The sequence below is a fragment of the Centrocercus urophasianus genome, unplaced genomic scaffold, assembly GCF_019232065.1.
Source record: "Centrocercus urophasianus isolate 14NV4802_14NV808 unplaced genomic scaffold, USGS_Curo_1.0 seq_10, whole genome shotgun sequence".
NCBI lineage: Eukaryota > Metazoa > Chordata > Aves > Galliformes > Phasianidae > Centrocercus > Centrocercus urophasianus.
The window spans coordinates 74,703,010-74,728,939 of NW_024884142.1; the positions used below are offsets into that span (position 1 = coordinate 74,703,010).

The window sequence follows — 25,930 nt, forward strand, 5'->3', positions numbered from 1 at the left end:
CTTCATATTAGTATGTTTCAAAAGCTGTTTATGTAAATAAAAAGAAAATGAAATTGTGCATCACTTTTTTTTTTTTCTTTCTTTTTCCTAGACTTGTGGGAGATGTACTGCTTTGCACAGGTTTCCTTTCATACTGTGGACCTTTTAATCAAAATTTCAGGAATCTTTTACTTAAGGATTTATGGGAAGCAGAGATGAGAGTCCATAAAATCCCCTTTTCTGAAAGCTTGAACTTGATTTCTATGCTGGTAGATCCACCAACTGTAAGTTCTTGGTGATCAGTAGACTTCATTTTAACCTCAGTGAGCATCTTCTTTTGGTGCTAGCCATCATTATGCTTAGCTGGAACAGAATGATAGTTCCCTGATATTGCCATGCATTGTAGTTTTGTTGTTTTCCAACAATTTTTTGTGGCAATTTCCACTATAGATCTAAGTAATGAGGAGTGTTTAGATACAAGCAGATAAGCAAGTTATGTATTATGCAATTAGATAGTTGCCAGTAAGACAATGCACTTTCAAGTATATTGGTTTGAGAATGTCACCAGATTTACAAAATTCATATCTACTAAAACAGTGTTGCTTGTTGCTAGTTTTTAGTTCTCTCAGTGTTTTCTGAGTCTAGTTAGAAAAATGAATTTTATATTAAAGTGAATGTTTAACAAAAAACGTATGAAATATTTTCACTGAAATCAAACAGTAAACAATGTCTCTTCAGCATTTGTCTTCAGCAAATACTAAACCCCAAAATCTCTTTGTCTAGTTTCCCTTAATTGATCCCAACACTTAATTTGGCTGCCAGGTTGACTTATCATTTTTCTAGACTTTCAAGACGTAGTTTTATCATTGAGAATAATCTTATCTGAAGGATAATAGTTGAAGTGAGATTTTATTCCAAACCACTTTTTTTTTTTTTTAATATTCTGTAGATCAGTGAGTGGAATCTTCAAGGACTGCCTGGAGATGACCTCTCAATTCAGAATGGTATAATTGTCACTAAGGCAACTAGATATCCCCTTCTGATAGACCCACAAACTCAAGGGAAAACGTGGATTAAAAAGAAAGAAGAGGATAATGAATTACAGGTGAGCAATGTTTTGAAAATGTAATGCTCTTTCTTTAAACATTACTGACTACACCTGGGCTTCCATGATTTGTGTGTCCAGTAATGAAGGATCACTTTGCTCAACCCACCAGTTAGACTCTTCCTAATGCAGATCAGAATGCTGTTGGCCTTTGCTGCAAAAGGAGATTACTTGTTCGTGCCCATCTCATCCATCAGGACTTCTGGGTCTTTTTATACAAAGCTGTTGCCCTATTTCATAGCCATAGTGAAAATCCTGAGATTAATGAGAGCTTTCTGAAAGCTAAATTCTAGAAAGCAATACAGAAGTAGTGTGTTTTTTAAATTAGGGTTTTTTTTTATGATATTATAAGATGTAAGTTAAATATTTGATATCATAAAAGATGTAAGTCAATTTTTGTGCTACTTCAAACATCTGAGTTCATAATATTCTACTAGTGAACAAGAGTTGCTCAACACTAAAAAGATAAAATCATTAAATATTTTCTAAGGACATAGAATAGAAAATAAAAGGTTGAGCACCTCTGATTTCAAAAATACACGTAACATTTTAATCTCTGTGTAAGCTGTGCCAGTTGTACTTCTGCTTTGATAGTGGAGTTTTGAAGATTCTATTAGATCCAATCTTTCACTTCACATTTTTATGGTACTTTGATTTGTGCACACAATAAGTATTTCTTTTTGCATAATTTGCTGCAAAGCCAGCATTTGTTACTGCCTTTAAAATTCAAGTAACAAAAGCAGTTAAAACAGTTTTTCTAATGAGATCTACGTTTTTTCATGTACATCTTTGAATAATTGCTTTTGTCCTTATATCAGTTTATAATTTACTTTTTAAGGTAACAACATTGAATCACAAATATTTCCGTACACATCTAGAAGACAGTCTTTCACTGGGACGATCACTTGTGATTGAAGATATAGGTGAAGAGTTGGATCCAGTACTTGATAATATACTGGAAAAGAATTTCATGAAATCTGGAACTTCTTTTAAGGTTAGTAATTGAATAAAAGAGGCGGAATGAGTTAGTTCTGTGATGAATTATATGTTGTCTGTTTATTGCAAATCTCTGTTGAATCAGGTAAACTTTGTATTCCGGAGGTTAATGTTGAAGAATCAAACTAAACTAATAAAATAGACAGAGCCTCGGCTGAGTAATCAACTAATGAATCTAGAATTTAACTCCTGCAGTTAATTCTGAAGTTTCCAACCTAGAACCAGTTAGGTTTATCCCATTGAATGCTTACAATACTTGCTATTCAGTTTCAAGCAATTTTATTTTATACCATGTAATAGAGTTATAGGTTTGAGAAGCTGTCTCAGTTCTGAGTGTGGAGTGTTGGTGGCAGAGAAAACAGAGTGTTTTATCAGGAAAAGAAATATTTTCTAAAGAAACAAGCCCCAAATCTGAAGTTTATTAATAGTATTAAATATACTCCCAAACTTGAAAAAACATGCAGATTTCTGACCTTCATTTAGATAAATAAATCACTGTCAAATTCTAAAAGCATTCTCCTTTTACATATTCTGAAATAAAATGACTGTATGTACTATATATACATTGTGCTATATTTTTTTTTCCAAACTATCTTCTTTAACTGTATGAGATATGACAGATTGTAGAAAAAAATTGCAGATGATGATTGATAAAATTATTCATTTTATCTGTATAATTCTGACTTATTTCACAGGTGAAAGTTGGTGATAAGGAAGTTGAAGTAATGAGTTCCTTTAGACTATACATTACTACAAAGCTAGCCAATCCTGCTTTCACACCTGAAATTAATGCAAAAACATCAATTATTGATTTTACTGTTACAATGAAAGGACTTGAGAATCAGTTACTGAGAAGAGTAATTCTTACTGAAAAACAGGTAACCTGAAGGTGCACATAAACCATAGTGCTGCTTAATTTTTGTTTATTAATCTGCATTAATATATAGGAAAAAGAAGTGTTTAAGTGAAAATAAATGAAAAAAATAAAAAATTTGTCAAGATTCAATATAGAAATTTCTAAATGCAAAAAAAAAAAAGAAAAAAGTACAGGTGATTTTCTTCAAGTGGTTGTCAGTACGACCTAAAATAAAAGTTGCAGTAATGTATTCCATACAACAGAAAATCTAAAATGCACATTCCATGAACTTGAAAAATCAGTACTTGGATTTCAAGTGTGGGTCACCTCTACAGCCCATCAAGTGTCATGCCTTTTTCTTGTTTGTTTAATAATAGGAACTCGAGGCAGAACGAATTAAACTCATGGAAGATGTAACTTTTAATAAAAGAAAGATGAAAGAACTGGAAGACAATCTTCTATACAAACTGAGTGCAACCAGAGGTTCTGTATCAAACTGTAAAATAAGTAGGAATTTTATATGGCTAATTAAGCAGCTGAACATTAGAACTTTACCATACAGAAACCAATTTGTCCATCCAAAGTGTAATGAATGAACATAAAATGACAGAGATTTGAAGTACATGAAACTTGGTATGATAGCATGCCAATATATATCTGTTCCAGATACCAAGTGTGTTTAAGCACCTAAACAGTTAAGTTTTACAAAACAAACCGATTTCTTCAGATGAGGTACAGAATCTGATCACAGCAAAACCTTAAGCCATTGAAAATGCCAAGTTAAATGGGCTGGATAAAATGTTACTGATGCAAAATCTTTTGCATTACCTTAGGAGCCTGCAGACGATCATTTTGTTTTATCATCAGTAGAAAAGAAAGTTGGTAACTTGAAGTAAATGGAAATGCTTTTGAATGCTACTATGTGACTGTCGCTTTCAAGATTCTAAGACTTTTTGAGTGAACAATCAACAAATTTTAAAAATAATTAAGTAATAGTACATGAATACTGTATTTTATGTGCCATAGACAATTGATATCTCTGGTGCAATGGTCTCTGTACAGACACACTGAAATTGACACAAATTGAATGCATTTGTTTAGTGCCCTGAATATAAAATATTTTTTAAGATTACCTATCCTGTTTTGTCTGTGTTTTTAAATGTTTTCTGCAATTCAGAAAAGCATTTCTATTTGGTGTGAAGAATTCATTTTGATTTTGACAATTACGAAATTTTGTAGAAAGAGATAAAACTGTCCTAAATATCTGATATTTCACTTTTTAGGCTCACTAGTAGATGATGAATCCCTAATTGGAGTGCTGCAAATAACTAAACAAACAGCTGCCGAAGTAAATAAAAAGTTGTCCGTGGCAGCAGAAACTGAAGTGAAGATTAACTCTGCTCAGGAGGATTATCGACCTGCTGCTACACGTGGGAGCATTCTTTATTTTCTTATTACAGAAATGAGCATGGTCAATAATATGTATCAGACTTCACTGGCTCAGTTCTTGAAGTTATTTGATCAATCCATGGCCAGGTGGGAAAACACAGATCTTTCTACCATTCCGTGTGTGTTTTTGCCATGTGTTTGTTGTTATTAAAATGCTTTTCTTGTTCTTTTGTTTTCATGATTCAGATCTGAGAAGTCTTCTGTATCCCATAAAAGAATCTCAAATATTATTGAGTACCTTACCTATGAAATATACACATATTCTGTTAGAGGCTTATATGAAAACCACAAGTTCCTTTTTACCCTTCTCCTGACGTTGAAAATCGATCTTGAGAGAGAATATGTGAAAAACACAGAGTTCCATGCATTCATCAGAGGTGAGTATAAAAAATTATATGTTATGTAGAAGTAATTTCAATCCTTAAAACTCTTACAGCATTTCAAATTATGTTTTGTTGTTGTTGTTGCATGTTTTCTGCCAATAGTTTTGTGGGATCAGGCACTGTCTCCATGAATTTATGACTGCTGAAAAACTTGATCACAATTGCTTATGCAAGGGTCCATTAAAAAAAACCTGCTCAAATCTTATAATGTTCAAATGAATGTTGTAAATGTCTAGTGTCAAAGTAGTGGGGGAAAAAATATATATATATATATGTATATATATATAATATATATATACATATATATTTACACACACACACACACACATATATATATATTCAGTATCTGCCCTTACTGAATAAAATGGATAGGAAGAAGGATTGCATTCATATTCTGTTTTGCTTTCCAATTTGTCATAGTGACTTTATCTTCTGAGAGTAGTATCCAGTGGCTGCTTTCTGATGTCAGGCAGGGGATGCTTAGAAATGCTTTCACACTGACCTGTCAGCTTTCGTAAAGCTTTACATAAGGAACCATATTTTGTGGCTTCTCAGCTCATGGATTCTTGTTTGGCTGGAGGAAGATATACCTTGGCACCTGATACAGAAATTGGATGCTTACCTCTTTTTTATTGGAATAAAGAAAGCCTTTCCTGCCTATGTTTGCCACAATTGATTTGATAATGAGAAATGGTGCACAAAATGACACCACAGTGATAACAGATTTTCTGTTCTTCTCTTTCCTGCTTTTATGATTAACTTTCGCTGTATCCCTTTCATGGAGAACATGGGGATGAAGTGGACACAGAATAAAAAAAAGATTCTTGTTAAAATTGCTTCATAATCTATAGAATGATTACAAACAGTTCATAAAAGTATGAATATTTGAATTGAAAGTGAATATATACTTATGTATGTGTTTTGATTAGTGTGTATAACTAAAAAGTATTTAAATAGTGACAGCCTATGTGTATAGGTTATCTATACATGCATTCACATAAACATAGCTCTTAAAAATACTGATAATTTTTTCCAAGATGTTTTTTTCAGTCTGTTGTAGCAAATTGATGAAATTCGTTATACCACTGACTTAAATAAAGAAATGATCTTATTTCTGAGAACTCTGGAATAATACCATCCAGTTTTCCCGCAAAGTGGCATTAGTTAATTTGCAGAGGACCAGAAAGGATGCAGCTACAACATGAAGAGAGCTATGATTAAAAAAAAGGCTTACTTGGAGTCTTTGTATTTCTTTCAGTCAGTCTAAAATTGGATTTCAGTCTTATTCCTGAGTTTTCTCTTCAGCTGCATATTGGAGTATGTAAAACTTGTATGACCTACTGGCTATCTCACGTTATCTCTACTATTTAAAATAATTTATACTTGATATTGAAAATGATCTGTGCATGAGGAATGCGTGTAGTACCTTAGTGAAAATGACATGGTCCAGAAAACATAATTTAAATCATAATTTAATAAGTACTAACAAAAAAAATCTTGACCTTTGGAATGTCTGTATGTTTTGTCCAAATGTTTCTACCTGCAGGAGGTGCAGCACTGGATCTAAAGGCTTGCCCACCTAAACCATTCCGCTGGATTCTTGACATGATGTGGCTAAACTTAGTGGAATTGAGTAAACTTCCAGAGTTTGCAAAAATTTTGAATCAGGTGATACTTATTAATTATATTAATCACCAGTTTCCAATCATAATTTTGTTTCCATACATTGGAAATGCACTTGAAAAATGCAGTTAAGAACAAAACCAAAGAGAGTGTAGAATAAAGGCACTGAAATGAACAGTTAGGTGGTGGGAAACGGTGTATTTATTTGCTGTACATCTTCTCTTTACCTGCTTTTTTTGCTATTGTAATTGAGGTAGAATGAGAACAGGGCCAAAGAACCTATCAAAAGATCAAAAAATCAAGAAAATCAAAAGAAGTCAGAGAGAAAAAAAACTAGAGATATAAAAAATCTTGGAAGGTTTACCTATAAGTTTCAGGTTTTTATTTTGCCTTGAGTCTGTTCGATTTTACAAATAAACTTCTTGCTGTCTTTTTAAATAATAATTTCTGATCAGAGGTCAAAGTATTACTCAGTTATGATAAGTTAGCTATAAAAATACTATTTCTGTTATTGAGACATAAATGAACTTCTACACGTATAAGATTGTGATGTTTATTAATTTATTTGCTAAATTTATATTTTTTTATTATTATTATTATTATTATTATTATAGCTATAATCCTCCCTAAGCCTTTCTCCTTCTTTTCTTGCCAAGCAATGTTAGTCAGGCTTTTGGTCTGATCACGGAGGTGTTTTTGCTGTTGCTTTTACAGCAGTGGTCAAACAAGTCGATTTTGTGACAGTATTTAGTGCCCTGAAGGTTTGCAGAGTCTTCACCTAAGTGGTGTATCTGAAAGTGGTCCTGACTGTTTCCCAGTTCTGTATCAAGGAAAGATTGGGATACTTACCTCTCATTTTTCTCCACATTTTGGTTTGTGGAGGTACCGAAACAGTACATTGAGTCTGGAGCAAGCTGGAGGAACATAGTCAGGTTCTGACTGACAGCTCTGGGCTGTTAGGGAGCTAGAATCCAAAAAGCGTGACACTGTGCACACTGCTGAGATGTTTAAACTTAGTCACGTGTTTATCAGTTAAAATCTTATCAGTTTGTAGTTTGTAATGGTTTTCTGCCTTGTTGGCAGGCATAGTTTCTAATAGGATCCTGTTCTTTTTAATTTGTGATTTTTTGGCTATCTACACTGTACTGGGACAGAAAGGTTTTTTCTCTTAGTACTCTGTATTACAGAATCACAGAATCAGAATCACAGAATGGCCCAGGTTGGAAGGGACCTCAAGGATCATGAATTCATGTATTAAGAGAAAATATTATGGTGCATTTCTCTTCCAGTATAGAATCCTTCTGCTAGTTACTGATTTTTAAATAGCTGCACAATGATACTAGCATTTCTAATTGTAATATCGTAATTCTGATGTGTGTCCCAAGTGCTACAGTCTGTTAATGTTGCTTGCAATATATTCTAATATAATAAAATTTCACTTAAATATACATTTCCAAGGTGATTTTACTGCAGCTGAAATGTATTTATTTATACTAATGTAATAAATTTAGATAACCAATAATGAAAAAGGATGGAAAAATTGGTATGATAAAGATGCTCCTGAGGAAGAAATTATTCCTGATGGATACGATTCACTTGACACCTTCCACAGGCTTTTACTTATCAGGTGAGCATCTTCAGAAATTTGGGAAATGACATACATTGTTGCAGCACATGTCTCAGAAAATTGATATGCTATTGTCATAATAGCATAATTGTAATTATTTTGTAGGTGATATTAGATATTATTAATTCACTGTGACATGACATGTCATATTATTAAATTTACACATTTCAAAGCTGTCCTCTGAAGAGTCAACAGATATTTTTTTCCTAAAAAACAGCTTGTTGGCTGTTTGTATGATATGAGGCAACTTATGATAAGGCAACTGGTGATCCCATGGCAGCCTTCTTCAGGAAGCCAGTGGTATAGTAGGATCATTCAGAGAGCTTTTGAAACGACCTCTTCTCACTTTTCTTAAAATGAGCTACTCTAAATATCTTATGTAATTAGGAACGCTGATATGTGTATATATTTTTTTATGTTTTGCAGAGAAGTCATATTATTAGGTCTAAAAGAAGTGGTGGTTTGTTTTCTTTTCCCCGTGGCAACAGTAAGGACTCATCCCAAACACCAAGATAATCCATTCCAAGAGATATGTCTTAAAGACTAACAGACCCAATTAAACATCTGTAGAATTTTACTGAGGAGTGAAACCAATTTTATGTTTCCCTATTTGTGTTCTCTGTACAAAAGCTCTATTTAAAATGAAGTGTGCCCCTATCTGATGAAGGTACCCAGAATGTATATTTCCAGAGCCAATGGTTTACTTGTGGCAAAAATGTTAAGCAACTGCAAAGTACTGACCAGTCATAAGAACGGAGAAGACTACCAGCTCTTTCTATTATAATTGTAGAGACGTAAAGATATACATATGAATGTGTATATTATGAAGCAAAAATGTCTACGTGATTGAAATAGAATTTCTCTGCAACAAAAAGAGGAACTGAATTTGAATTTTCATGTATTTATATTTTATTTCTAGATCATGGTGTCCAGACCGGACTCTTTCCCAAGCGAGGAAATACATTGCAAGTTCCTTGGATGAGAAATACACAGAACCTGTCATTCTGAATTTAAAAAAAACTTGGGAGGAAAGTGACACACGAACACCTCTGATCTGTTTCTTGTCTATGGGAGCTGATCCAAGTATTCAAATTGATTCCTTGGCTAGAAAGCTTAGATTGGGTAGGAAAACAGTTAATCGTTATGTTGAGTCTTTTAATATAGAGAAGAGTAATGTAAGGAACTTCACATTCTTTTTTCTGAAAAGTATTTTTAAAATTCATTTGTACTACCATTACTGTTCCTGAACTGTTGTCTTAGAGATAATGTAATATTAAATAAAATACAGTATGCTAAGAACTATTCTGTACACAGTTGGAAAGCAGTGTTTTCTGTTCTTCTTTTATAAACTGCTAACATCCAATTGATTATGTTTTTTAACCAGTAACTGTAAGGTAGTATTTCCTTTTTACTAATTCAGGCATGATGACAGTATTGCCTTTTTATTTTAAATATCAAGAGCAGGCAAAGAAATAATCAGCAATCTTTTTAAAAGATTACTTTGTAATAATAATAAAAAAAAAAAAGAACCAAGCACATTATTTGCATGTGAATATTCTGGACTTTGTATTTACATTGTATGGAAATTTTGATACTTGTGTGTACAAACTGAGCTGGATGTAGATACATACATTTGTGATACTGGTCACACTAAGATGCTCATAATTTCAATATGGATATTGTTAGCTCACATGGCTTCATCACCTACAAAAAAAAGAGAATTAAAACTCTCAATTCATATTTCAAAGTAAGCTGTGACTCAAATACAGTTTGGCTTGAATTCTCATTGACAATAACTTTAGGCACAGTATTTCACTTCTGTAAACACTGTAATCATTATGGATGTTTTAATGCAAGTGTTTCAGTATTTCAGTGTTAAAAAAAACTTATAGCTGATGAAAGGATTCTACTTGTATTTTTTCTTGTAAGCATATTTAGTTGTGTTGTATTTATATCACTTATTTTTTTACTGAATTGGAATTATTTTTTCAAGAACTGTAGTTCATTAATCATTGTCAAATTTGTTGCAGAATGTAGGACCATCTCTATGGGTCAAGGACAAGAATACCATGCACGCAAACTCATACAGATGTCAATGCAACAGGTGAGAAAAAACACTGCAGTATAAATTTATTTTCTGCTGTAGCAGAAAAGCTCTTCTTGCATGCAGTCTTTCTTTTTTTCCACATTCTCACCCTAGTAACAGATTTATTTCGGGGTAAGCAAGTCTCTGAGAACCAGAGCCCTGAAAGCATTTCTCTGGGGGATATTCCCATACCTGTGGAGTCCAGCAGTACTGTTGAGCACCGTTTCAGGAGGAGCTTGTTCACTTCTTTTAGCTGCACTGTCATCAAGAGCAGAAAGAATATTACATCCTAATTCTATCCTGCAAGCCTTGCAGAATCCTCTTCTTTTAAGGAGTTTTGTTGCTATTGTTTGTTTTGTGTTGGTCTGCGGTTGTGTTTGGTTTTTGTTTTCTTTCCTTATGAGAGCTACATAGAAGTTGCAAAAATTCTACAGGACAAAATGGCAAGTCCAAAGCAAACACAGCTTAAAGTTGTAATGCAGAAGGCTGAGGTTCCTCTCATTTTCTTCCTTGCATATGTGCTATTGGCAAGGGCCCCTTGTTCCACAGCAGTTGTTTTTGGTTCTTTCTTTCTCTATTTGTCAATTATTGTAGCTCTGAGTCCCAGGGACTTCAGGGAAAAACTTTCTGATGTCCCTGAGACATGTTGCAGTGTATTTTTTTTGTAGTTTTTTAATTTATTTATAGTTTTTTTTGTATACGTAGATGATATTCTCAAACAGTAGAAACTTGAGAGCAGCTCTGAAAAGATGGTAACTGAAAGTCTGGATACAATATGAAAGTTATAGTGTAAAAGTAGCACTAGAGCTGGAACACAAGAGTTGTGGATGGAGTTATAGCTGAAGATGTATACTCATAGTTGCCTGTAAACCCAAAATATTAGGAATTCTAAAGGATTAGAATACTAACTGAAAAGTGAAGAAGTTGCTTATGAATTGAAGACTGAAAGAACTATATTGATAAATGAAATAGCTTTGGTCTGACCATAACCAACTATTCATCTTTTCTGAACCACAAAGCTAGCACCTGTAATATTCACCTAAAGAATTCTGAACTGACTTGTGTTTAGTAAAACACAAGTCTGTTATACCCTCTAAAACTTGGTGGGAATATTCATGAAAAGTTAGATAAAAAGTTCAAGATGAATCCATTGAGATCTGAGATTTAAAGCTTCCACAATATATGGCATCCATTAGATTCCTTGGCTCTCTGTCTCCATCCATCTACTTCTTGGAACGATGAGAAACTGGGCAGCTGTACCTTGCTCTCTGTTGAAAGCACAAGGATACTCAAAACCATACTCTGGTACAACTATTAGTATCAATGTCTGAACCAAATCCCTTGGTGATAAACACATTTTAGAGAGGAAGGAATGTGTGAACACCAAATATGAAAGAAAAAATAAAAAGGCAGTGAATATGGAGACAAGCATCTGTTGGTTTTTCTGCCTCTGGCTAAGTGTCTATAATATGATTAAAGCTGCTGTGTTGTGTTATATGTAGATAGTTTTGAAGAACTGGGTCTCATTCATTTGGAAATGGCACTGATCAAAGATCTTCCTAAAAAATAAACAAAAAAACCTCTCTATCTTCATGAAAGAAAGAAAGAAAGCCTTCATAAGGCCTCTTTTTTCTGTTGTAGCTTTTTTAATGGTTTTACTTGTTTATTTTGTTTTTTTTGTTGTTGTTGTTTTAATTGTCATTAGTTCACCATAAACATTTTTATAATATTCAGTAGAAAATGTTATTTCTCTCTTTCTAAATAGATTAAAACAAAATCGGCAATATGAAATTACAAGTTGTAATGAAATCCACACATCATTTTTTAGAACTGATTAAATAATGTCCAATTTTAATATCAGGCTTCAGATGCACCAGACTTCTAAAGTGATGCTAGGAAAGCTGATTGAATTTAAATCCATAAGCAGAAATGCGGAGAGAGAATAATCAAAATACAGCTTTGATGCAATTGAGAGCTGAATGAGAACAAAATTAATATGCAGCAGGTTGAATTTCATAAAAATGTGCTTACTGCAGGTAGCCTAATTGAAGTTAGAAAGTTTTGGAGTATTGATGCGACCTCTCTATGCTAACTGTGTCCTTAAAAATACAGGGTTTTTTGTGTGTGTTTTTTTAAGATATATGTTTTAGATTTTAGCTGTTAGTTTTTCATTTGTATTCTGTTGGATCTGATGGTAGGATTGCTTTTCATTGGTCTTTTGCCAGAAGAGGACAGAAATTATTTCTTTTTGCCACTAGGTAGCACTGATACTTTACTTAGAACATTTGACTCTAGTTATGTTATTTTCATTATGAATTTATAGAATGGGAAGTTAAGTTTTACACTAACTTTTTCTATTTGTTTTAATTATGCCAATGTCAAATCAAATGATAATACATATTTAGAAACAGATCAAAAGTAAATTTACTCAAAAATTGTACCAAATTTGATTCTAATGTTTTATATAGTAATAGTTAGTGTTCCTATTTAGGGTGGCTGGGTGTTACTACAAAATTGTCATCTTGGGCTGGATTTCATGGATGAACTACTGGAGACACTTCTAACTGCTGAGATACAGGATGAGTCTTTTCGAGTTTGGATAACTACTGAACCACACCCTCAGTTCCCAATTACTCTGCTACAGGTTTGTTCAAATGTTTAGTTCAGGCACTTTGTGCCATTTAATTTATTCCATTTGAGTGTGTAAAATGAAATGGAATAGATAGAGAGCAGAGGAGCGTGAAAAAAAATGGACGTTACAATCTAAATGACACTAAACAGAAGGTTTCCTACCAGTAACTGGAAGTTCTCTCAATTAAAGATGCATTATGTGTGTGTGAATTCACACTAAGTCAGTGCACACACAGTTGAATCAAAAATATCAGGCTTTACTTGTATCCTTTTTTACCCTAGTGCCTTGAGCATGGGGAAATGACTGCTCTTAGACTCTTTTAGATTTCTCTAACTGGAATAAAACATAAAGGGAACAGAACACATAAGAACAGCACAGCTCAAAGAACATTATCTACCAAGAAGTAATCTGGACTTTTTTGGCTAAACCGTAAATGGTTGTTCTGTAGATCCTAAGGAGACATTTTTCGTCACTACCAAGATAATGCCCTAACCTCTAACAAAGTGCATTTAAGTCACTGTTTCCTTGTCAGTACTTTTGCAGCAGGTCATAATTCTGGTTAATATCTAGTGTAATAGATTTGTGCTGACTCTTTGATGTTCAAAGGAGTCTTTAAAGGAGTGGTAGTCTTCTTAGTAGTTTCCATTTTCTACAAATAAAAAAAGATAGCATTGTTGATTCATAGGATACAAAGGGAAGCATTAGCCTATGTATATACGATTTCAGCAGTGTGGAGAAGGGAAGAGGAAATTCCTTTCTGGAATGAATTTAGGAGAGAGCTTTCAGTTAGAAATGTACGTCGCCATGTATATAGAAGATAGCTTTTAACAGAAGAGGAAATCCTAAATATTTGAGTTTATGAGTAGTAGGGTTTGTAAATACATAATTTGCTAAATTTCAAAATAGAGAACTATGAGGATTGCTAGAGTAATTTTCACTGCATTTACCTCAAATCTGTGATTTTTCAGTCAATAGTGGCACATTACCTGTTAAAATATTGTTATATGCAAGGATACCAGAAAATTAGTAACTGACGAATCAAAGGTTATCTCATTAGAGAGAGAGTCATTTGCTTTTTAAAAAAACTCACTAACCAAGTAGGCTAACCCTTAAAATATGGAAATACTGCTTAGCAAGTGTTCCCATTCAGACAAAAACTTCAGTGTGTTCATGTGCAGATAGGTCTAGAGCTCATGTCTCTGAGACAGCTTGCCTAGGCTCTGCAGTCCGGAGATACGAATTTGTGAGGCTAAGTTGAAAAGCCATTCCTTAAAAGTAATTGAAGATGCTTATTACAAACTCAGGCATAGTAAAACTGCTCGGAGAAGTACCTGTTCATTACTATAGTCCTTTAAAGTTCTCTCACAGGTAGGAGCAGTTCACAGTCGTGCTTGCGTTCAGCCCTACAGCAGCCTGACATTCACTGTGCCTTCAGTGCATGTTATGCAAGCCAGCCAGACAGGTGCATACTGCTGTAGCAGACAAATGCTTTGTTTTTATTTGAGTCCTCCAGCATTTGAAAGTGTCTTATGGAATATATATCAGATTCTGTGTCTGAACCAATAGATTCTAGTGTGCCCATGAACATTAACCAGCAGAATGCAATAGTCCAGAGGAGTAAGTAGTTATAACGTTCTCTGACATGGAAACTCCTGGTAACTAGCACACTTTTAAATAACTTGCAGATATGGTTTGGCAATTAAAATTTTCTAGAAACCATTTCCATTAGGCAGTTTGCATGAAACCTAGGGGCTGTTGCCGAAAACTTGGCCATTTTACTGCCACAGGTTTGGCTTTCAGGCCTGCGAACTGGAGTGCCCAGGAACTTTCACGGGCAATCTCCTAATTTACTGTTGCAGACACAGCAACAGAGTCCACAGTAGCTTCTGTGAACACTTAAGACCTGAACTGAGAAGAGGTGAGGTTACTGTGTATTTACTATGAAGTCTTGGGAACAGAAATACAACAGAGTTACCATCTACTCTGGGTAGTTCTTTTCATTCAGGCCTTGAACTGGGGATAAAGGGTCGTATGATGCATAATGAATAGCATGGTGGCTGCTTGCAAGTTGTTGGTGAAAATTCTTACGTCTGTGGGCTTTTGTCAGTGATGGCTCTCACCAACATAAACAGAAAATCTATGTTCAGAATCTTAAAGTAAAGCATGTCACTAGGTTTTACAATCTAATGTAATGCATACTCTATTTGCAGAGTAAAGCAGTATCAATTCTGAATCTAGACTGATTCAACTACTGACATTATATATTCATTTACAACTAATATCTGTGACATTTCTGTATGTTGCTTCTGTTTCAGCTCATAAGTACAAATCCTTTATCTCTTTACATCACAGGTTTCTCTGAAGTTCACAAATGAACCTCCCCAAGGTGTACGTGCTGGTTTGAAAAGAACATTTTCTGGAATTAATCAAGATCTGTTAGATGTTACCAATATGCCTATGTGGAAACCTTTGCTTTACACCGTAGCATTTCTGCATTCTACTGTTCAGGTATTTTTTATGAGGTTTGAAAATCAAGTCCTGGTAAAATGTAGTTGCTTTAACAGTGTTTCCTAATTGAAAACACACATTCTGATACTTACTATAGCATTATGTTGCAGAGCTGGAGCTTTAATTTTTATCATCTGTATTTCAGTTTACTTTGTTCTTTTAATTGACTTCTACATTATAGATAATTTTCATGTTGTCGGTGTTTAGAATGAGGATTTTTTCATCCAAATTTAGCTGTCCACATTAGTCATAGAAGGGGTACCTTAAGAGGTAATTCAGACTCTAAATTCTCTCTCTGTCACTAACAGACATAGATAAACACCCCAAAACATCCAGTCAATTTATTTATCAGGCAGCTCACTGTAAAAGTATAAATAATTTTCTGAAGAGGTATCAGATTTTTTTTCCCATTAATTTTAAATGTAATTCATGTTCCTAGTTTAGAGTAGCTGTCTACTTTCTGGATGGCTAAGATCAAAATTCTGTCACTTAGTGCCTTGTTTTTATCTTATTTTTATGTGATGTTTTCTATTCTAATATCAATGCAGCAAGATGGTATGTGTATTTGGTACATTAATATATATATAATATTTGAGATCACAATATCAAGTATTTGGCTTCTCTGAATATACCTTCTTTTAAGCAAGAGTATCAAAATAGCTTTATAACTCTTTTAAAACTTCATGCTCTGTTGAGCTTCTTGTATTTTCAATGCAGCAAATATGGTGAAAGAGAAAAGCTTTCTGTAGGAGGTCCCTATTAATAAACTGCATTCTGAATTATTTTTCTCCTTCTGCCTGTTGTAAACAGTGAGAAAGTTGTCATGTGTACTGTCTACTGATTATAATGTTCCTACAGAGGCAGAAGACCTAAGTCTGTTCAGTCATCCGTACTTTAAAAAATATTGTGTTATTCATCCGCTCAGAAAATTTATTGCTGGATTGTCGACCAGAAAGTATTATATACATTTCTTTCGCTTTAAACTGACCAGTATATAATATTTTTTCTAGACAAGATTGCCATGATAAATATAGCTTAAGAGGTGATTCAGAGAATTTTCTAGTTCTTTTCAAGTAGTGTAGCTAAGGCAGCTAAATTCTGCTTAGTGATATCAGCAACTCTAAGTCATTGTTCATCTACTTTTTTGAAGTCCAATAAATGTACTGTAACTTTAGTTAATTTTAGAACATCAGTATTACACTGTTTATTCATTTCATAAACAGTAGCATTATTCAGCAAAGTAATTCTTCATGGAACAAGCTGATCATCCACATAGACCTGGGACATATAAAAGCTGTGACTCACACGCTGATTAATAAAAGTAATTTGCATTGAAAGTAAATATATGATTCTGATGATTTTTCTACAAATTTTTATCCCCATGGTGAGGCTCAATACCATGTTGTTAACTACTGATATGTTTGTGGCACATAGCTGTTATTTAGACTTTTTTTTTTTTTTAGCTTGAGTTTAACTTGAATCATGAAACAAAATGATGCATTTCATTAACATATCTGTTTTTAATTGCATTCTTAAGGAACGACGAAAGTTTGGGCCTTTGGGTTGGAATATTCCATACGAATTTAACTCAGCAGACTTTACAGCCAGCATTCAGTTTATACAAAATCATCTAGATGAATGTGACATCAAGAAGGTGAGTATTACAATTCACATACGGTATATTTAATTGCTTTATGCAGTACTTCTAATTGCTTTCCATCATGTTTCTCGTAGTCTTTATTCCTTCAGCACAGCTAATAATGATCAAAGTTCAATTTTTTTATACTATCCTCCATGTTAAAAAATTTAGTAGTTAAGAACTTCTGAACTTGATTTTGTTTTTTAAGTACCATAAGCAAAATATTAATGAATCTATACAATATCTGTTTTGAAAAGGGAGGTGAAATACTTTTCAGGATTTGACACATTCAGTCAGACTATTCTGTGGCTGCCAGTTCGGCTTCTGCTTCTTCACAGTGATAATGTAGAATAGCCATTCATTCCTTGCAAAGTAGCAGTTTGCTGACTAAGAAATATGAGAAACTGCGGAGGAAAAAACAGACAAAAGAGGCAGTAGCATTTGAGAGTCCTTGGAAGAGATTCCAAGTCACACAGGAAGTGATGAGATGTGTGTCTTGAAACTATACTAAGCCCAATTCTAGTTTAAAATTACAGAGATAGGCTTAGAAAACACATTAGAATTCAGTATCATTTTTTGCTCCAATTGTAATCTTTTCAGCTTACACTTTAGAAGTGGATGAGCTTGAGATTATATCTGAGTTATATTCTTATGTGTTTTAACTATAGTCTTTGATTTACTTTATTTACATGCAGGGAATATCATGGAACACAGTACGCTACATGATTGGAGAAGTGCAATATGGAGGCCGAGTCACAGATGACTTTGATAAGCGCCTTCTTAATTGCTTTGCAAGGGTGAGAGTCTTTGAAAACACAGCTATTTGTCTTTTTTTTTTTGGTTGTCATATGCAGAAATCAAAAGCCCAGCTTTCTATTGCATATGCACTTCTTCACCAGCTTGTAAGACCCTTCAAAGTAAAATGAATTTTTCATAACATTGTTCTTTGCCAGGGAGGTTCTTCCTCTTGATTTCTCTTTAGTCAGAAGCAGAAATTATTAAAAAAATATAATATAACTAGAAGTCAAACTTAGATATAACTCCTAATGATTTACTTACATATATTCAAGAAAAAAAAAGTATTATCTAAAACAAGAACACTTATTCTCTAAAACTGAGATTTAAAAACTCTAAGGAGCAGAATAATGTGCTACTTTCCTCTGGATTTTGCACAGGTGTGGTTTAGTGAGAAGATGTTTGACAGTGCTTTCTGTTTTTATACTGGATATAAAATTCCAGTGTGCAAAACCCTGGACCAGTATTTTGAATACATCCAGTCACTCCCTGCTGTGGACAGCCCAAAGGTCTTTGGTCTCCATCCGAATGCTGATATTACGTAAGTGGCACTCAATATATTGAAACTAGTGACTCTTATTTAGTATTAAGAAACAAAATCTCTGTGTAATATCTATTTTTCAAGAGCTATCTAGGATTTGTGTGAATTTCACTATTGAGGTAGAACACTTCATATGCATGTACATGACTATGAATGCAGTATCTTCAGGTACATTTTACATATTATTTTAAGGTAGTCAGAATTTACTCATTTATTAGTGTTGGTTTTTTTTAATGTGCTTTTTTATGTTTTAGATATGAAAGCATTATGAAACATCTCCATTGAAATTCAATATAATATTTGTACACTTCAACTATAGAAATTTTCCACTGTTTGCCTTGTGCTGTTCCACTGTTTTTATTGTACACTGTTGTTAAATGATTCTCTGGACTGTCATTTGGTTTACATCGTGCCTTTGCACATAACTACAATTTTTTACTGCCATCTTTCCTGTCACTCCCATTATTTAAAAGAGACTTTTCCATCTCACCAAATATTAATTCAATTTCAAATTTTATCTTTGACTTAATTCCTTTTTTAATCTTTAATAATATTTGTAACACCTGGCTTTTATTTTCTTATACTGTTATATACACTACGAAAGATTGTGAATCATTTTTCACTTTCACAGAAGTTCTTAATTCTACCATGAATTACTGCATTTTCAGCATGTTCTCATTCACTGATTCTTAATGTAACTTTCTAAAGCATGGGAAATATTATTTAAGTGCCCGACTATTGTGGAAACCTATTATTTTCTAACATTTTTGGACAAAACAGTAACTTCCCAGGATTTTTCAGTCTCAGATTTGAGATGCTGATATAATATTTTGAGATATAAAAATGCCAGATTCATAAAGATACTGTGAGAACAATACACAATGTTATTGTTACCTCCACCTAGTACCTACCATTGTAAATGTGTATTTCTGAGGAAAGTAATCAAAGAGCTTATTCACTGTATTTCTTTCTATTTAAAGTCATTCTTTTATATTTGCAAGATCTCCCTGCCATAACTGGTTAAAGAAAATCCAAGATTTAATTTGGAACTAAACAAAATTCTAAGAAGAGATGAAATTTGGCCCTGAAATCAGGCCTAAAGGGGAGGAGTAATTTATTAGAGAAAACTTGAAAATAATAATACTGGGGAAGATTTAGTGAGTAGGAACAGTTTTATTGTTTATCTCCAGTACTGATTTCTTTCTTTTTCCCACTTGGCACATCATCTTATTTCTGATACTACATACTTCTGTTTTTTTGAGATTTCTTTTTTACATATTCCTCTAGAATTAGGGGAAGATTTATCAATAGTTTTATGCTTTTCTCCATGTCTTAGCACAGAATGTTATAGGCAACACTGTACATGTGCATGCCTAGCTGAATTCTGTTTTTCATACACAGCCTGAATGATTTCTATTCCATACAGTATAAAAAGCTGCATTCAAATTCCCCTTAAATGCCTTATATTTGGAAAGCCAGTGGTATCATGGGCTCCCTCAGAAGAGGACTGGCTAACGTGGACAGGAAGGTGATTGTCCCTCTCTGCTCTGCCCTCATGAGTCCCCAACTGGAGTACTGCGTCCAGGTCTGGGGCCCCCAGTACAGGAAAGACGTGGAGCTGTTGGAGGGAGTCTAGAGGAAGGCCACGAAGATGATCAGAAGTCTGGAGTACCTCCCATATGAAGACAGGCTGAGAGAACTGGGCTTGTTCAGCCTGGAGAAGAGAAGGCTCTGAGGAGACCTCATTGCAGCCTTCCAGTATTCAAAAGGGGACACTGAAGAGGAAGGGAATCAACTTTTTACCAAGATAGACAGTTGTAGGACAAAGGAGAACGATTTTAAGCTCAAGGAGGGAAGGTTTAGATTGGCTGTCAGGGGGAAGTTCTTCACAGAGTAGTGAGTTGCTGAAACAGGCTGCCCAGAGAGGCTGTGGATATTCCATCCCTGGAGGTAATTGAGACCAGCTTGGATGGGACCCTGGGCAACCAGATCTAGCACCAGATCTGGAGATTTGTGGCCCTGCTTTTGGCAGAGGCTTGAAGCCTGGTGGTCCTTGGGATCCCTTCCAACCCAAACCATTCTATGATTCTATGCAGAAAGCTAACTGAGCATTGGAACACGGAGGCAGCCAAGACATTTCCATGGTATGATTGCCAAAGATGATAATGACCTTTCTATCTCTGTTTTAGTGGAACAGTTTTCAAGATCAGTCAAAAGTTTGATCCAAGTGTTCTAAGATTTCACTGACTGTCAGTATTTTCATCCTCTTGTTTAACATCTGAAGCCACTGCAATTTTTTAACTTACTATGTGAATTCTGCAAAGGCAGTATTGTTGACAGGTTCCTGAGTAGGCAAGTAATATCCTGATCACCTTCTTTTAAATTCCCTTTACCAGCTGGTTCTATACTGAAGCCTTAAATCTAAATGAATTACTGCAAGCTGTAATCTGCTATCTGAAAACAGTACAATCTCCCATTCTCCCTTCCTTGGTGAATGTAAGCTTTTTAGTATTATGTTGCAATTGATATTGCTGTTTTCTACACAAATTTGAGGTAATGTTTCTTTCAAACTATATTTTTTCTTAGTTTCAATTTCCAGTACAGAAAATTTCTAATGGCATAGATTCCAGCTACTTTGATAGTCTGTTAAGACCAAACTCTGTCTCTGTGAGAAACAGATTCTTCAGATGATTCAGGTCATTTTTCTTTCTTTCCAGAAGATTTCAACCTAATGTCATTAGAGAAAGGAGTATTACTTCCCTTTGAGTCTCCTATTTTGAGAATATGTTTCAAAAACTGCTCCTTATTATCAGCTTTTCCCTAAAGTTTGCACATTGCTTCCTTTTAAGATAGTTTCTATTTTTGTTTAGACACAGAGAAAGAACAGACATTTTTATATTTTAGTTTTTAATTAACATAATAATAATGGGACTTGCAGTATGAGGAAAAGTTTCATAGCTATTCTGCCAGTAGTTGTGTGGTCATTGAGTCACAGAGAAGGGATTAAAAGCAGTGATATGGTACCAAAATTAGGAACAAAATCACGAGTCCAAAAGAAATCTTATTTTATCCAACTTCTCTAATAGTATGTAGTCTTGAATAAATATGTCATTTTTTAAATGAAGGGGCATAAATGCAAAACAGCTTATGAGTTTTGAATCTGAAGTCAAATGTTATTAAAAACCATGAGAGCCCCACCATTCTTACATTCAGAAGCAGAAATTATATGGTCTGAGAGGCAAAGTGCCATTGAATATCTTCTATTTTTTCTGATATATAGTCTTGTAATTGAATTCAAAAAAGTTTATGTTGAAATGCACAGTATCTAACTTCTGTTGTCCTGTGACACTATCTTCAATCTTAGATACTTTATGAGTTCGTATGTTCTAGCCTGGGGAATTTCATTTCTTAAATAATTATGTATGACAAAGTAATAAGAGGGATGGATGTCAGATGAAGGTTGAAAAGTAAAACTTGCATGTAAAATTATGCTTTGAATTGTAATAAATTTATGTTCTGAGTCAGACTAAGGCTATATACGTGCTCCTCATGTATGTTATGCTATAAGGTAAAAGCAGACAATGCCACCACTGAAATAGGAACAGATTGATTTTATGCTTGCTTTCTTACAGCCTGAGAGAAAGCTATGCCACGTGATAGCATTATAACAGAAGTACTTTTGTGGTTCTACTTGTGCTGAAGAACTGACGTGGTCTACTATGTTTTACCATTAATGCTATGCTTTTTTTGTGTTGATTAAGAACATAAATTTACATTAGCATTGCCCATGCTGTACTATTAAATAGAAGGTTTTAATCTCCAGTGTTATAAATCTAGCAGCTTTTTTATAATTAATCCTGAAATAATGCCTCAAGGAAGAATGAAAGTTCTAATTAATGAAGAGGCAGTGTGCAGAGTTATGCCTTCACCTTTTCCTTCATCTTTATTTCACATTTAAGTAGTATCTTAAAGAAATAAATATTCTTTCTTGTAACAAAACTAGGATCCCTAGAAATCGTACGATAAGTTTTTCTGCAGTCTCATTTTCTCAGAGGTTAAGCAGTAACCTCTGGAACACTCTCTTTTTCTTGTCTCTGAATTAGACAAACAAGTGTGTAACAGAATGGATAGATGGCAGACCAGATTCTTTACAATCACACAAAGCCAAAAATTGTTCACAAAGAGCGTGTTTGGCTTAGGACAGTAAACACAGGAAAACAATTTGTATTGAGAGTTTCAAATTAACCTGGTGACACAGTATGTTTTTTTCGCACTTTCAAATTTTGTGTTCTACCAAGCATATGTTTTAACCACTGAAAAGCCCTCTGTAATTTACAACACATTTCTTATCTTTGTAGATACCAAAGTAACACAGCAGCTGATGTTCTAGATACTATTACCAATATTCAGCCTAAAGAAAGTGGTGCAGGACCTGGAGAAACTCGTGAAGCAATTGTTTATCGTTTAGCTGAAGATATGCTGGAGAAACTTCCTCCGGATTATATACCTCATGAGGCAAGCTCACCTGAGTAGTTTTCATACTATTCTTTCTCCTGAATTTTCACAAGACCCCAAGTTCTCCCTTCATCTCCACACCTTCCCTTTCATATTTCATGTTTCGCTAAATTCATTCTTCTGGGCATCTGTATTTTAGGTAAAAGCTCGCTTAATTAAAATGGGACAACTCAACTCTATGAATATTTTTCTTCGGCAAGAAATTGACAGAATGCAAAAAGTTATCACAGTAGTCCGCAACAGTTTGAATGATCTTAAATTAGCCATAGAAGGGACTATTATTATGAGTGAGGCAAGTATAAATACATTTACTATGAATGGACTATTCTATTTAAGATACTGCCTACCTACTGGTTCTAGATCATATGTTATCTATTTCACTCCTTCAGAATTTGAGAGATGCACTGGATAATATGTATGATGCTCGAATTCCTCAAGTTTGGAAAAGAGTATCATGGGATTCTTCAACACTGGGCTTCTGGTTTACTGAATTTCTGGAAAGAAATACTCAGTTCTCTACTTGGATATATGAAGGAAGACCAAATGTGTTTTGGATGACTGGATTCTTTAATCCACAAGGTAGAGTACCGAAAGGATTTAATTAAAATGTATTTACCATAATTTCATGGGTTTTACTATATGTTTAATTTCATATTACACCTAGAAAGGTTTTTTTTTCCATTATTGTCAGAATGCATCTAGAAGAGGAAGTTATAAACAAATTCAAAAAAAGACATTAACCAAAGTCACGGGAAACTCAGTTCAAAGGCAGCTATGAACATGATTGTCTAAACTTAACCTTCAAGTTGGGAGATTCCTAAGTTCCACACTGACAGAATTTGGAAGAACACAGAAGGGAAAGAGTCAGAGACAGGGTGCTGGTACAGATGGCCATCTGGTCTGACCCACAGTCACAGTTTTTACACTAAAAAAAAAAGCACACAGCTAACAAGCTTTATCTTGCTGCCGTATTATAGCAAGGAATTATAGAACTTCTATAGAAAATGTATTTTTCCTGTTTTTCCTGCGGCTTCAAACTCTTTATCCATTTCCAAAGTGCAAGTTGCAAGCTGTTTCAGCTTAATGTATTTATTGAGAGGAGCAAAAAACAATTATAACCATCTTCATAGTTAAAAAAAATGTTACCTGATTAGATGTATGTTTACAGAGTGATAAATTTTAGCCTACACAATTATCCATACAAAATGTCCATGGAAAATTTCTCACATGTAACAGCTATGCTTTTTTTTTCATTAGGATTAATCTATGAAACCCTGACCATCTTATGAGTTGTAATGCTTCCGTTCTTACTGATCTCTTTATGACTAGGACTGTACAAGTCTTTTTAAGAGTTGCACTAAGGAACAGTTAAGGTGCCTGGAGAGCATCACAGTTATTGTTAAAAGATTATTTTGAGATGTCATCACACCAGTTATGTAATAAATAGCATAGCTGGTGAGTGCACTGATCTCCAATGTGCACACAAGAGCATATATATGATGACGATGGAATAAATTGTATAAATGATGATAATGGAACAGATTCTTTTGATTAAAGAAAATACTCAGCCTAAGAGCTAACCCCAGCACAGAGACGATCTTGAAGCTGATGACTGAAGCTTGAAGCTTAAATTTCTTTGTTCCAAAATACTAGTACTGAAAACTGAGAAAGTAGTCTGCTAAGCATAGATGGTGTGCTCTGGGATAAGAGCATGGTATAGTTACTGTGTTAATAATACAGCTCACCAGGAAACGGAACAAATCAAATCACAAAAATTAAAAATTGACTGGGGTGAGCCAATTCAGCAATTGGACTACCTCTTACTGGCATTGCAAGTAAACACAGACTGATTGCAATGGGGAATCAAGCTCTAAATCGATCGTGGTATTGGCAAATACATTATAATGTTAAAATAAGAGGACTGTATTTTATTGGAAAAGTCTCTGTATAAAATTATAAAGTCTCACCAATAATTGTGTTTAAAATCTGTTGTGATGTTTTGGCAAGTATCAGCATCTGTAAATTATAATTATTTTGGGAGAGAGAATGTTTGTGGTAATACAGTAAGTATTCCATTAAGCAAACATTGCACTTCAACAGGCTTACAAAAGATAAATTTTTGTATATAATTACAGATATTATTAACTTTAGTGAAATTTAGAAACTTAGATCAAGCTGTTTTATTTGTACTAGAATAGATAGTATTTGAGGAAATTATTATGTGTTCATTTCAGGTATTACATAATGTTTGCAACACATATGAGTATTTCAGCTGTGACACAGCTTCTAGTTGAACTTTTCATAATTAGTGTTAAACCACTTCTTACATCTGGAATTGCTGCCTTCCACTTCACAACTGTACTGTCACGCTTTCCTTCCTGGCTTGTCAGTATTTCATTCAGTGGTTTCTCCCTTTATGCACTCAACAGCATCCAAAATGCTCATCTTTCTTTTCTTTATGCCCCATCAAGTAGGAAGTGATAACATTTAATCTTTAAGACTTTGTAGTAATCACTCTCAAGTGTGTAGTTCTCTCTGTTAACTTTTCTCCATTTTCCTCAGTCTTGTTTTGACAACTCCGAGTAGTACTTCATCTGCCAGCAGAAAATAGTAGCTATTGTTTTATTTTGGTGAATACCATATTCTGAGACATCTGTAGTAAATACCTGGCTTATACATGTTTCACTTCCGTAGCTTTTTCTATTACAACACGAAGTTCCCTCTTGCACAATTATTTATCATCTTGTCTGTTCATCCCTTCGCCTTTCAAATTCCTTTCATTGCAAATCTCTGCAAAGCGTACTCTAAATAATACTCTGAAAATCACTGCTTATGTCATCCTCTACTTTTATTTCTTCCTTTTCTTCACTAACAAAATAATAATAATAAACCTTTATAAACACCAACTTGTTTAGATTCTCCTTGCATATAGTTATTTATACTATCACTTCAGATTCACCTTTGGTTTGCCATCATTGAAATTCTGCATTTTTGAAATGTATTATATCTTCACAGAATCACAGAATGGCCAGGGTTGGAAGGGACCTCAAGGATCATGAATCTCCAAGCCCCCTGCTGCATGCAAGGCCACCAACCTCCACATTTAATGCTAGACCAGGCTGCCCAGGGCCCCATCCAATCTGGCCTGGAACACCCCCAGGGATGGGGCATCCACAGCCTCTCTGGGCAGCCTGTT

The 25,930-nt window shown here is 34.3% G+C and overlaps 1 protein-coding gene across 1 annotated transcript in view; it reads left to right on the top strand.

The window, feature by feature from the left end:
* The window catches only part of DNAH8 (dynein axonemal heavy chain 8), a 108,760-nt gene that overhangs the window by 81,136 nt on the left and 1,694 nt on the right, over positions 1-25,930 (top strand). Inside the window, exons 69-87 of the mRNA XM_042815576.1 lie at positions 92-263; positions 929-1,084; positions 1,923-2,078; positions 2,776-2,958; positions 3,314-3,419; positions 4,220-4,472; positions 4,572-4,762; positions 6,315-6,436; positions 7,903-8,018; positions 8,938-9,140; positions 10,049-10,122; positions 12,596-12,748; positions 15,089-15,244; positions 16,782-16,898; positions 17,579-17,680; positions 18,059-18,219; positions 22,578-22,734; positions 22,874-23,026; positions 23,124-23,313. Coding sequence (XP_042671510.1) covers positions 92-263; positions 929-1,084; positions 1,923-2,078; positions 2,776-2,958; positions 3,314-3,419; positions 4,220-4,472; positions 4,572-4,762; positions 6,315-6,436; positions 7,903-8,018; positions 8,938-9,140; positions 10,049-10,122; positions 12,596-12,748; positions 15,089-15,244; positions 16,782-16,898; positions 17,579-17,680; positions 18,059-18,219; positions 22,578-22,734; positions 22,874-23,026; positions 23,124-23,313 — 2,921 coding nt within the window. The remainder of the gene's footprint in view (positions 1-91; positions 264-928; positions 1,085-1,922; positions 2,079-2,775; positions 2,959-3,313; positions 3,420-4,219; positions 4,473-4,571; positions 4,763-6,314; positions 6,437-7,902; positions 8,019-8,937; positions 9,141-10,048; positions 10,123-12,595; positions 12,749-15,088; positions 15,245-16,781; positions 16,899-17,578; positions 17,681-18,058; positions 18,220-22,577; positions 22,735-22,873; positions 23,027-23,123; positions 23,314-25,930) is intronic.